The sequence below is a fragment of the Hyperoodon ampullatus genome, assembly GCF_949752795.1.
Source record: "Hyperoodon ampullatus genome assembly, chromosome: 4".
NCBI lineage: Eukaryota > Metazoa > Chordata > Mammalia > Artiodactyla > Ziphiidae > Hyperoodon > Hyperoodon ampullatus.
In genome coordinates, this window is record NC_136917.1 from 70,733,999 (window position 1) to 70,746,846 (window position 12,848).

General features: G+C 41.2%; 1 protein-coding gene across 5 annotated transcripts in view; it reads right to left on the reverse strand.

Moving 5' to 3' along the window:
* Positions 1 to 367: 367 nt before the first annotated feature.
* Positions 368 to 12,848, reverse strand: part of GRAMD2B (GRAM domain containing 2B) — a gene marked incomplete at its 5' end in the record, with an annotated part of 103,836 nt that continues 91,355 nt past the window's right edge. For 3 of the 5 annotated variants that reach the window (XM_079702300.1, XM_079702302.1, XM_079702301.1), the window contains 8 exons: positions 368 to 618; positions 3,679 to 3,772; positions 6,255 to 6,359; positions 7,265 to 7,352; positions 7,960 to 8,082; positions 8,738 to 8,849; positions 11,779 to 11,859; positions 11,974 to 12,045. In XM_079702300.1, the coding sequence (XP_079558426.1) occupies positions 577 to 618; positions 3,679 to 3,772; positions 6,255 to 6,359; positions 7,265 to 7,352; positions 7,960 to 8,082; positions 8,738 to 8,849; positions 11,779 to 11,859; positions 11,974 to 12,045 (717 nt within the window). In that variant the 3' untranslated portion in view covers positions 368 to 576. Of the gene's footprint in view, positions 619 to 3,678; positions 3,773 to 6,254; positions 6,360 to 7,264; positions 7,353 to 7,959; positions 8,083 to 8,722; positions 8,850 to 11,778; positions 11,860 to 11,973; positions 12,046 to 12,848 lie in introns of all 5 variants that reach the window. The other 2 variants (XM_079702304.1, XM_079702303.1) reach the window with 1 other exon arrangement.

The following is a 12,848-nucleotide window of genomic DNA, read 5'->3' on the forward strand; positions in this document are numbered from 1 at the left end:
AAACCAGAACATAACAGCAGAAAGGAAAAAACCAAAAACTAAAATGTTATTTGTTTGAAGCAAGTCTGTCCGTTAGGGCTTTTTTGTTTCTTTTTGTCTTTTGGGAGAGCCATGGCAAATTCTAAGGATCCTATCGAGTTTGTTGGCACACGATATATCCCTTAGTTTGAAGGTTGGTTAAGAGGGGTGTACAGGAGAGAAAAGGCAGGTGGGTAGGACTGAAAAGGCATGGAGTGGAGGAGTATGTCAGTACCGCTGACACAGTCACGATAACCCACTGAACCACAATCGTCCAAGTCCGCCAGGCCCTTCCTGAGACCTCCAGAGATGGGTCTGTTTTCTTCAGGCAGCAGCCCTGAAAACTTCCTCAGAGTCAAGGTCAAATTTTATTGCACAGGAACCAAAATTATTCCCCTTCCCCCCTTTCCTGAGCTGGAGACCTCCAAGGGCAAGCATGGCTGGGGCTGCCCATCTGCTCGCTCCTCTGGCCAGCAGGGAGCGCTCCACCAGAATGCCGGGGGAGCACCTACTTCAAGGGAAGTGCGAGGTTTTGCATTGGTCCAAGCTTCTGGCTGGTCAGTCACCATTCTCAAGTAGCTTTTGTAAGTTGTTTTGTATCTTGAAATAAGAGAAAAGCTCCTGTTATTACATAGAATGGAGTATATTAAGTGCATATTTGCTGTGGTCTATATAATGCTTGAGCTTAACCTCTTCTATCTTGAATAAAAAGCTACACATGGGTTCAATTTAGATCAGGCAAATAAATGCATGATCGTGGCATAGAATTCTGTTTGACAAACCACTTTAAAATGAAAAAAGATAGGCTAAAAATTTTTGAAAGAGTGGCACAAAGATGAAAATGTCGATAGAGACTAAGAGAAACAGAACAAAAGCCCTGGCAACACCAGGTGTGACCCAAATGCATTCAGAGACAATGCGAAACCAGGCTTGACAAAGCCCACGTGATGGTCTGAATCGGACAAACACCACAAATAATGTTTAACACTCCTATTAGATATAACATTTCCCACGGACCCTGCCTATGTGGATCTTAAGACCACAGTATAGTGTTGGGCATTGAAAACGTGCTTGGTAAATGTTTGTTGGGTAAATGAACTTTAAAGAATTCAGAGCAAGGAATTTTCAAGAGCCAATAAGTACTGTGAGGGAGTAGGGAACCCTGTGGAACAAAAGAAAGAGAACATAGTCTTCTTTTGGAAGAACATTCTGTGATGTCCTAGAGGCATACACAGGTTAAGTGGAGAGGAAGAGATCTAATCAGTATGTGCCAGGAACTTCATGTGTGCTCACCTTGACCACACAGCACCACACACAGAGGCAGGTTTTATACACCAAGCTAAGGGCCAGAGATGCTACGTAACAAGACCAGTCACACGGTAAGTGGCAGAGTAGGGAAAAGAACAGACATCTGACTCCAAAGTTCATGCTCTTTCTTCTGCACTGCTCCACCATTAATGCCATTCCCAGTACTAAGAAAATAAGTATTTACTTCTTTACCTGTAAAAGGCATTGCCTTCATCCCCCAAATTCCTACTTCATCTCTTCCCTAGCTTCCCACAGGACCAAAGATGAATGGAAAAGCAGGAGTGGGAAGGTAGAGAAAGCAATGAAATAAAAGACTGATATCCAAAATATTTAAAACACCTACAAAGATAAAAACCCCAAAAGTAAAACAAAGGAGATAAAGGGGCAATTTACAGAAGGAATATTACAGAAGGAAATCCATATGGCCAATATATATATGAAAAGATGCTCAACCGCAATAGTAATTAGGAAAATACAAATACAAACCATAATGAGATTGGACTTCATACTCTTAGACTAGGAGGTAGTAGGGGGTCAGAATGGCCTAATGGTGCCCATCTTAGAGAAATTGAGGAGACATTTGATGCTAATTAGTTGACAAAGTCCTGCGTAATCTATCAGTGGCAAGTGAAAAGGATGACTGAAAGGGTAGTGATGCCGTGAACAGAAATGGGGAAGTTACAAGAGGGCAGATCAGGAGGCTGAGACATGACCAGTCCCTGCAGGAGAGGAGAAGGAAGTTGCTGGTACTGAGTAGAAAGAGCTGAGACCTGGCTCTGACTTTCCCGCAGCACACAGCTGCTGTCCCCCGACCATGCGCTGCTGCGTTACTACCAGCTTCCCTTTGGCGGGTGGAGGCTTGGGGGTGCAGACCGAGCAACAGCACATGGGTGTGGACTATTTTTATACTAAGATTCCTATGAGCAATGTGTGCAACTTATGCCTTTTTACAACTTCAACACATGCATTTTGACCCTGAATCCCCTCTTCCCTTCTTCTGCTTTGGGACACAGGTTTCTGTTGGTACTGTGGGCCTCCTAGCCAAGTAGCTGGGCTCTGCACAAGACATGGCCAGCTGTCTGCCTGTTGTGGACGAGCTCTCCTGTTTTCCTGTCCCTCATTACAGAAAGTGGTGTCCCAGCTGGGCCCGGCAGGGGAGTGGGAAGAAATGCACGGCAGGGCAGCAGGGTTCCGTGTGCTTCCAGTCCAAAGAACACCACTGTGTGCCAGAGTGAACGAGAGAGAAAATTTCCACCCCATTCTCTAGGTCAGCATGGAAGTCAAACATTTCTAAGCATTTCATCAAAAAAATTTTATCTTCAATTCTTAGCAACTGACATTTTAGAAGGGAAAACAGTTCTGGTTGCTATCCCATACCTTCTCTAGCTTGACTGTGCATTTAAAAGAAAAAATTTCCAAGCTTGCCCATCGATACAGTGATTCAGTGGGAATTATCTGTCATGCCTTGGTTTAGAACAGAAGTATGCAGACTCCTTTGCTCTCCATACTTCAGTGGTTAAATGCTAGATACCATTTAGTATTGCAAGACAAGCATAATTTGACTCATTTGTATTTCATGTTTCTTCCCAAGTGAGCATAACTGCACTACTGTGGAAAGCCACCAAATACTTGGCATTTGTGGCAGCAATTCAAATTGAACAAGTCACTCTAAACCTTTTCTTTAAGGATAAGGGTCAAAATAAAGCATGAGACAGGGACAGACGTGCTGAAAGGAGAAATAAGAAATGTTAACTAGGTTTAACTCTGGGGATATTTCTGGGTGCCTACCTTCTCCTGTTCACCTCCCTACTCAGTGGTCTTATCCCCCAGGTCTAAGGTTGGATTCTGAGGAGCAGTAAAAGCAGAGGGCTTCGAAGGACAACTTTGGAGTCAGACCTGGTTCAAATTCCAGTCCTGCCAGCTTTCTGGGTGTGTCTCCTGGAGCAAGTTCACTTGAAACTTGGCTTCTTTTGTCAGATGGGAACAATGGCATGTATCATAGAGAGACTGAATGCAAATATTTTCTGTATGGCGACAACCAGCCTGGGTGGAGCTGGGGGCTGCCCTCTCTGGTTGGGGGCACTCCTGACCATGCCCCTCCCCGAGCCCTGTGTCAGCCGACACTTACCATTGGGCCCTATGGCACAGAGAATGATTTCTAACCAAGTGGGAAAACCACAAGGTCAACCGACAAGGAAGATGAGGTTGGAACCTATTTCTCAGTGGAAAATCCCCTGGCCGCGTATGGTCATTTAGGTGGCCTGTTGCACAGCCATGCGTGTGTAACCCCTGCCCTGTGGCAGTGGACAGGCACTACTGCGACGCCCCCAACCCAGGAAAGAGACCAGTCACCTTTTCTAGTCTCATTATGTTGGCTGTAAGCTCTCGGCACAGGACCTCCACATTTAACTGTACGTGTGACCCCGGGCTGGATGGTGCTGTCTGTCTGTAAGAACACAGAGAAGAATTACTGTGGGCAGGGATGGCAAAGAAAGAAGTGGAATGAACACATTTGAAATTTATCTGACCAGAACACTAGGTTATAATAGGAGACAGCGTGCATTTACCTTGTTCACATCAGAAAGGCCCTGCAGTAATCCTCAACTTCAGACTAGATGTTTAGGGGACTAAGTCTTCAAAGCTTAGCTGGAAATCTCTTAAGCTATTTTTGTTTAAGTGGCTACATTGCGCCTCAGCTTCCAAACACAAATCAGACAATTATTGTCAAGCACGCAGTTTCTTAGACTACTTTTACTAACTCCCGATACCCTCTCTCTGCCCACAGCTGCACGCATTTGCAAGGCTTACTGCTCTTCTCAGTCATGTATGTACTGTTTATAGGAGAAGCAACCATTTACACTAGAACTTTCATAATGTTTAGGAATGTCTTTAATCGAATTTCTGTTGATGTGTGACTTTTGCAGTTCCTTCTTTGAGACCTGCCGTACAAACATAATTGCCCTTGTCTAGTAATATAACCGATGTATTCACTATTTATCACTTGACTGTTAAAGGCATGGGCTCTTACTCTGAGGTCCACTGGGGTCCTATACCAGCTAAAACTGTAGGAAATTTAGAGATGTGTGTACATTTTCCCAGAGAGCTTCTCTAAAACCATTGATTAGATTTTCATGTTAAGGTTAAGAACCATGGTCTGTATCTCCTTTCTATTTCTTGGTTGTAATTTAATTTTAGATGTGAAGTTTTTAGATGGCATTGACTGGTCTAATTTATTTTACATAGGATCCATTTTTGAGACCTAGGTACTTGGTAACTTATCAATGATTATCTAAATATTAAGAAAGCAATCAGACGTTTTTCATTGAGTAGTTCTGAAACAGTTTTTTGTTTGTCCTTGATCCATAGTATCAAAATCTTAGATCCCAAAAAGGAAACTGAATCTAAATCTTCTGATTTCTAAACAAGGTATCTGAGACCCAGAGTACTGATTTATCCACACGAAATTCTGACAATCCAGACCTTCCCGTCATGGGTATTCCCTGACCTCATATAATATGTGATCTTTGTGATTTTCCCTTTAAATGGTTGTTTTTCAAATTGTATCTCCTCCTGGATTGATTATTTAAATAGTAGAATAAGTATTCCATTTGCCTTCCATTAGTGGAATTTCCCCCTCATCATCATCGTTAATTAAATGATAACAGGACATGAGGTATTTTCCTAATAAAATCAACCCCTTATATGGTAGTGAACTAATAGTTTGCAATGATGTAGAGCTACCTCCTAGCTCTAAGTGTATTATTAACATTTTGAACAACACGTGAGAGAGTAAGGGCAGGGTATGAATTTATCCCAAACCATTCATTAGACTTATTACTGGTTCAAATGTATATTTATGGTTCAGAAATAATCTGTGTACCAGCATTGCATAAGCCAGAGAACAAGACTTTTAGGTGACTGTTAAGACTGTAAAGAAAGGGCCTAGAATTGTATGGCATAATAGTTCTCAAAGTGTAGACCCCAGGTCAGCACCAGAAATTTGGAGAACGGGCCCTGCAATCTGTTTTAACAAGCCATCCAGATGATTCTGATACACACTGAAAATATCCTGACTCACTTCTCTGCTGTTCCTTATAAGCAACCACTGGTTGACTAGGTTTTTGTAGTCATATAGACCTGAAACCTGATTCTGTTAAAATTGTTTCTCTGAGTCTCAGTTTCTTCATCTGTAAAATGGGAATAATAGCTATCTTATAAGGTTATGGTGAAGTTATGAGAGGAAACTGTATCTGTGTGAAAGATCTACTGTAATAGATCTCTAGCACACAGTACTTACTCTGTAAAGAAATATCTCTACTTTTAAAACTTCAGGTAAAAGTATGCTTTAAACATGGAATACTTTATTTTACTCTTTAGAGAATGTGTCAAAATCCTCATGTAAATGGGTTTAAAGGAAAGACCACTATGGCAATAGATTTAATTAGGTTAGACATGTTAAAAATACTGTGGTAGAAAATCTTCAGAGACACATTCAACTAATTACTAGTCACATGGATCTTTATAGTGGTCAAGAGTTTTGTAAATGAGTTCATACAAAGAGTTATATATGATGAAATGTGCTGAGTTACTTGAATTGCTTCTTTTCTATGAATGTCTTGACTCATTGCCATTGTACGAAGATAAACTTGACTATTTTAATAAATGGGCCAAGGTCACAACTGAGTCTTAGGATAAGAGAACAAGATACCGTAAAATTAGGCTTGTTTCTTGCCTTATCACTGGCGACACTATAGCAACTCAAGAACATGAAGAGTCAGGTCATTACTTTCCATATATACACTTAACAAAATGTCTCATACAGAATGTATCCTCAATTAATGCTTGCTAAGAAGGACGCCAAGCTCAGGTCAAACATTATACTAACGTGAACAGCAAGCAGAAGACAGCACTGGAGGGGATTGTCTTACTCAGTCTGATGGGTGTCCACAATGGAGGTTAGTGACCCCAGCCGCTCCTCGAGAGAATTAATTCTGTGTCTCATGTAGAAGGTCGAGATGATTAGTGCACAGACACTGGAAAGGGATAAAAGAGAAATTCCCAGTAGGTTAGTGGCCAGGACCTGATTGATGTTCATAAAACAGTAACCTCAGAGGCAACACTGTACATTTGAGGCAAGGTATTTCCCAAAATAACTTGGCTACAGAGACTTCAAAAGTCTTTTTTCAACAGACTGATGCTTGCACTAAACTTTAGAACTAGAAGGATATCGAAAATTCTCTATTTCCTCAATTTACAAATAATGGCATTTCAGTAGTCTCGCTCAAGGCCAGCCAACGTAGATTCCCAAGCTGGTGCTCATTCCTCCCACCAGGTACTGTCGAAGGCCCTGGCCAGCGAGTGTCTGGTCTTGTGACTCACATTCTCTGCTTTATCTGGAAACCAAACTGCAGATCCTCCTTGGTTCTGAGGAACAGCCTAGAACTGGGTCAGGTTATTTTCAGAAGAACAACTGGCTAGAAGCTACAGGCTAGTTACAGGCTAGGAGCTGAGGGGAACTCAAAAAAGGCAATGCCTAAGTTTTCAATAAAGGGGATGACATTTTCAAGTTGTTTTGGTCTCTATCCAGAGGACACGGGATAGATGGAAAAATAAACATGAACAAAGATGCTTCATAATTCAGGAAACAATTTCCTAACTAAGAGTATCTACTTAGAACTTAGTCTTCTGCTGGATTTGGTATATTTTGCTTTTCCTTCCTTCCTTCTCACTATTTATTTAAATAAGAAGGGGATGAATATGAAAAGGTGACCTAAGTTTAAGAAAAAAGGTGTTGAAGTAGGAGACAAAAATTTCCCCCTAAAAGATTTGGGTCATATTAGAGGCAACTAAGATTCACAATGGCTCTTGGTAACGTGATGACATTATTCCTGTAGTGAAATGAATCATTATGTCATTCATATTAAATACACTTACTTACACAATTGCATAGAATATAAGAATATGGTGGAGAGTCGGACATTTCTGAGACTTTACTCTGGGTATGATTCCAATGGTTTCTGACTGACCTGTTGGGTGGAAAACAAAAAGCTTCTGTTTAAAAATGATAACACATCTCCTTCGCGCAGCAGTATCCCTTTAGGGAAGAAGTACTTGAGAGACAGAATTATTTCCAGGTAATAAAAATCAGAGGAAATACTAACCAAAGCCTTCCCTTCTCATTTTAACCAGTAGTTACAATTCCTTCCCACATGTTGCATTCAATACATATCTACTGAGAGCCTTCTCTGTGCCAAGCATTGCGATGGAGTGACTGGTGAACAATACAGACCCCTTCCTTGATCTCCTACCAGTACAACTGGTAAGCAGTTATTATAATAATCAGTAAATAATAATAAAATAACGTGAGTTTTACTGGTAATTTTTGAATCACAACCTCAAAGTATTCAGAATAATGAAAGGTCTTCCACGAAGGCTGTTCACCTTTGTATGCCCCATAGTAAAGCATGGAACTGGGTACGGTTTGTTCAGTGTATAAATGAATTAACATGCTAAGACCTACAGCAGGAAGGGAGGGGGAGGGAATAGCAAAGGCAGTCATAAAGTGAAACATGAAGCCCTTTAAAAATTACAGGCAGATGCCCACCCCTGCCCCCCAAATAATCCATTCCTTACCATGCCCAGGGAGACTCTTGGCTTTTCCTTCAGGCACTCTGTTCACAAGGGCATCTGCCCGAGTTGGTTTTGCTTCTCCCTTGGAGACATTCAGAACTGTCTGGGATTCTGTCACATGGAAATCTACCAAGATGAAACGGGGCTGGGTAAGCTTTCTCCCCAGTGCGTTTAGACACATAGGATCAACCACAGAGCAAATCAATCCCTTAATATGCATAATGGCCAAAGAATATAAATGGATCTTCTTACAAGCTGGTTGAGTGGTTTGGGGATGAAATCCAATGTTCAAGCAAATAAAAAATAAAATGATATAAGGGCAGTCTGTCCTTATCCCACTGGCTCATGGGGACGATTCAGCTATAATAATTAATAATATTACTAAAGAAGAAGTAAGAAAATATTGCATGTTTCTGTCTTTCAACCACTCCATTATGTCTATTTAAGAGACTTTTTTTTGTTCTTTTTTGTCACACCATGTGGCTTGTGGGATTTTAGTTCACCGACCAGGGATTGAATCTGGGCCCTCGGCAGTGAGAGCGTGGAGCCCTAACCACTGGACCGCCAGGGAATTCCCAAAGAGACATTTGTTAAATGCGTATTACCACATAGGCAATTCCTTTTCCTTGAACTTTCAAACTACGCTTTGTTTAGAGTCCCTTCCTAATTGTTAGCTCAGAAGGTGTGTTGTTTTTTGGTTGGTTTTGGTTTTGGTTTTGGTTGAGCTAAGGGTGTTTTGTGGAAAATTAAATTTCAGTAAAGATACAGAAATCTCCCAGACCTCGAGAGTTCTCAGATTCAGGAGTCTGGGATCCAGAACTGCTGTATCCTTCCATGTCTTGCCTTCTTTGCCGTACCACTCCATCCAGATCTGAGAATTCATCGTTGAAATCCTGAAGGGAAATAATGAAATGAAGAGAGAGGCCCATTTTCCTTTATTCAACAGACAGGACTTTGTAACCTCCAGGCCTTTCACTTAGGCCTGACCTATAAAAAATGGAAAAGAAGGAAGGATTGCCCCATACTACTGGGTTTCCTCAACAGATCACAGAGTATCTGGTTACTGATTTTTCTGGGCAGTTAGAATTCTGTTAACAAACAGTGGCCAACTCGTTTGAAATAACAAATGTCTAGGGAAAAAACTGGGATGCTGATGTTTGAAAAGCTTCTAGGGTAAAGCTAGAGAAGTCTCATTAGCATTTTGTAATGAGAAAAAGTGACCAAAACAGACATATACAAGACAAAAAAGTAGCTAGAAAGTTCTAGATGCATGTTCTAAATGCAGAGAAAGATTTTCTCAAATTATAGTTTTAAAAAGCTATTGGAAATAGAAAAGGGAAAATGGCTTTAGTAAATTAGACACTGAAAGGAAAGCTTTAGCTTTTTTTTTCCCTCAAACAAATCATAACAGGGTCAGTAACATTACTTCTAAATGACAAAAGGGTGAGAGAGGAGTGAGGAGTCTTGGAAAAAGCAGGATGTTTTTACTGTGTATACCACTTGTTCCCCAAAGTGCTTAGGAAATGAAGAGACAAGACGCGTCACTAAAATGTCGCGGTGAAGGTGCAATTCGGCGAGCTTTTCACAATTTATTTAGCTGCCAAGTGAAGAAGAGGAGATATATCTTGTAAGCAAATTACCAACCTTTCACCTTCAACTAGCTGTCTCTTGATTATTTCAATAGTCATTTCAATTTCATGCAAGAATTTATAGGGGAAGGAAAATTTAAAAATTCAAGTCTCCTCAATTTAATAATTATTAATTGAACACCCACTATGGATCAGGCAGTATGCAAAGCACCAAACACCCATGACTGCACTTGATCTTCACAGCCACGTCAGGAGCCTGGCATTTTACTGGATGAGGAAGCTGAGTCAGAGCAGTTAAACATAGCTCAGCTGGGTGGAACCCAGATTTGAAACCATGTTTGAGGGATTCCAAATCATAAGTGTTTCATTCTATTTTGTACTTTTTTTTTTTGCGGTACGTGGGCCTCTCACTGCTGTGGTCTCTCCCGTTGCGGAGCACAGGCTCTGGACGCGCAGGCTCAGTGGCATGGCTCACGGACCTAGCCGCTCCGCGGCATGTGGGATCTTCCCAGACCGGGGCACGAACCCGTGTCCCCTGCATCGGCAGGCGGACTCTCAACCACTGCGCCACCAGGGAAGCCCTCTCACTATTTTTTAAGGTAGATTTTTTTTTAAAAATTGAGATAAAATTCACCAGTTTAAGTATACAATGTAGTGGTTTTTAGAATAATTACATTGTCGTACAACCATCACCACTGTCTTATTTCACAATATGTCCATCTCCCCCGAGAAAGAAGCCCTTTACCCGTTAGCATTCACTCCCAATCCTGTTCCTTGGCAACCACTAATGCATTTTCTGCCCATATGGATTTGTCTCTTCTGGACATTTAATATACATGGAATCATACAACATGTAGCCTTTTGTGTCTGCCTTCTTCCACTAAGCATAATGTGTTCAAGGTTCGTCCATGTTGTATTATGTATCAGTAGTTCTTCATTTTTATGGTCGAATAATATTTCACTGTATGGATATATTACATTTTATTTATCCATTTATCAGCTGATGGCTATCAGGGTTGCTTCCACTTTTTGGCTATGATGTATAATGCAGCTATGAACATTCTGGTTTAAGTTTTTGTGTGAACACGTTTTCAATCCCTGTACATTTTAACAGCTCTCAAAAAAAAAAAAAAAGATTTGTAGGGCTTCCTTGGTGGTGCAGTGGTTAAGAATCCACCTGCCAATGCGGGGGACACAGGTTCGAGCCCTGGTCCGGGAAGATCCCACATGCCGTGGAGCAACTAAGCCCGTGCACCACAACCACTGAGCCTGTGCTCTAGAGCCCGTGCGCCACAACTACAGAAGCTTGCGCGCCTAGAGCCCGTGCTCCGCAACAAGAGAAGCCACCACAATGAGAAGCCCATGCACCGCCATGAAGAGTAGCCCCCGCTCACCGCAACTAGACAAGGCCTGTGCGCAGCGACAGAGACCCAACGCAGCCAAAAATAAATAAATAAAGAAAGAAAGAAAGAAAGAAAGAAAGAAAGTTAAAAAAAATTGTAGATGTTGAAACTCTGGGCTCATACCGCTTCACCAAAGGTATTAAAACGTTTAACGATTATCAGTTTGGGAACAACCATTTGAACAACACGGCTAGGACTCTCTTGGGCTTGCATGATACCATGACAGGTACAAATCTTGTACAAATCGGGGGAGCTACTTCCCGTTCGAGATTTACTCTGTAGTCAGAAAGTCTAAGGGAATCAAAGAATCTCTACCTCTTGGGCATTACAGCTTTCTTCTTTTACAGTTATTTCTGGGTATCCCTCATCTTCTCTACTAAGCTGTAAAGACTTTGAAGGCAAGAACTAGTTTTGATTTTTCCTGGTGTCCTTATGGGTACACTAGCATGGTGCCTTGAACATAGAAGACATTCAACGACTTGTGGGATGAATCATGCCCTACCTAAATAGACTGGTGAATCCCTCTAAAACAACGCTGACAAACAAACCGAGCAAGATTTGCTGAATACCTCCATGGACCAGTAACTGGCTAAAACAGCACACTATCATGTTTCTTTTCTTTTGCAGGTTGACTCTTCAATTACCTGAAAAAGTTGATGACCTCCTATGGTCCCCTCTTCTTCGGGACAGAAATGCCCTGTTTCTTCAACTTTGCCTCCAACACTGTGGTCCTAAGTTCCTCCTGCACCCTGGTCATGGTGCAAGGAGAAGTGTGATTGTGGGACCTACTCACTTTCTTTTGCATTTAGATAGTTATGTAGGCAACTCACCAGAGGCAGAGATGAAGGGCGGTCTGCCTGGAAACTGTTTTCAAGAGAAGATGGATTGGGACTGTTGCCAATGCTTGTATTCTGAAATTATCAAAACAAAATTATTTTTACAAAATGAAAAAACCAGATCAACTACAAAACCATAAGAAATACAGAAGAGAGACAGCAATTGAGGCTCAGAGATGTTGTACTCACTTCTAAGTGTCCACACACAGATTTTAGTAGTTTGTAAGTTGAATCTCTGGAGAGTAAGGAGACAAATATGTACTGAAAAACAAAATGATAATTATTTAATTATTAACAGATACTGCTCGACCAGAAGTGAGTGTTCAGAGTTAAAAAATTTATCTGTATATTTTTTCATTTTCAAACACCATAGACTATATTCTATACCGAGTCTATATTCTCATTCCATTCAGCCACACATTCAGTTTTTATTCCATTCCTGGAAAAAAGTGAATATATTCTCCCACAATAGCAACAAAACTCTCAGACCCAACTTAAATAATACAGAAATGTAGAGCAAAATGAAAGCTCCGGTGCTCTGACATAGGTGCCCCAAACAAGCATGGATGGAAAAGACCTGGATAGTAAAGAAAGGCCAGTTGTATTCGCCAGGTCCTCTTTTATCCTCTCCCTCCCTTTCCCGCCCCCCTTTTAGAAGGTATTTAACAATTCCCAAGGGTCTGCTTTCTCTGCTCTGACCTAGATTTCCATTGAAAATGTCCCAGCCACTCTAAAAGGCTCATTCTTTTTCAAGCCACTTCCAGATTCTTTCTTGTACAAATATGGAGATTTTCTGGTGAATGCTTATAAATAAGTTATGGGAAAGAAGTCAAGTCAGAGCTAGACAAGTAATTTGGAGACAAATAACACAAGGAAAAAAGATTTTACCATAAACCGCACGTTGAGAAAAAAGTTCACACGTTTTCCATCTATTTGAGCCACAGCATCTTTTCACACCCCCTTTCCAAAGTTTGTGATTACCCTCTCTTGCATTCCCATGAGAGAACCTGATATACTTTCCAAGCAAATACTGTATTCCAAAGTAGTTAACATTACGGGTTCTG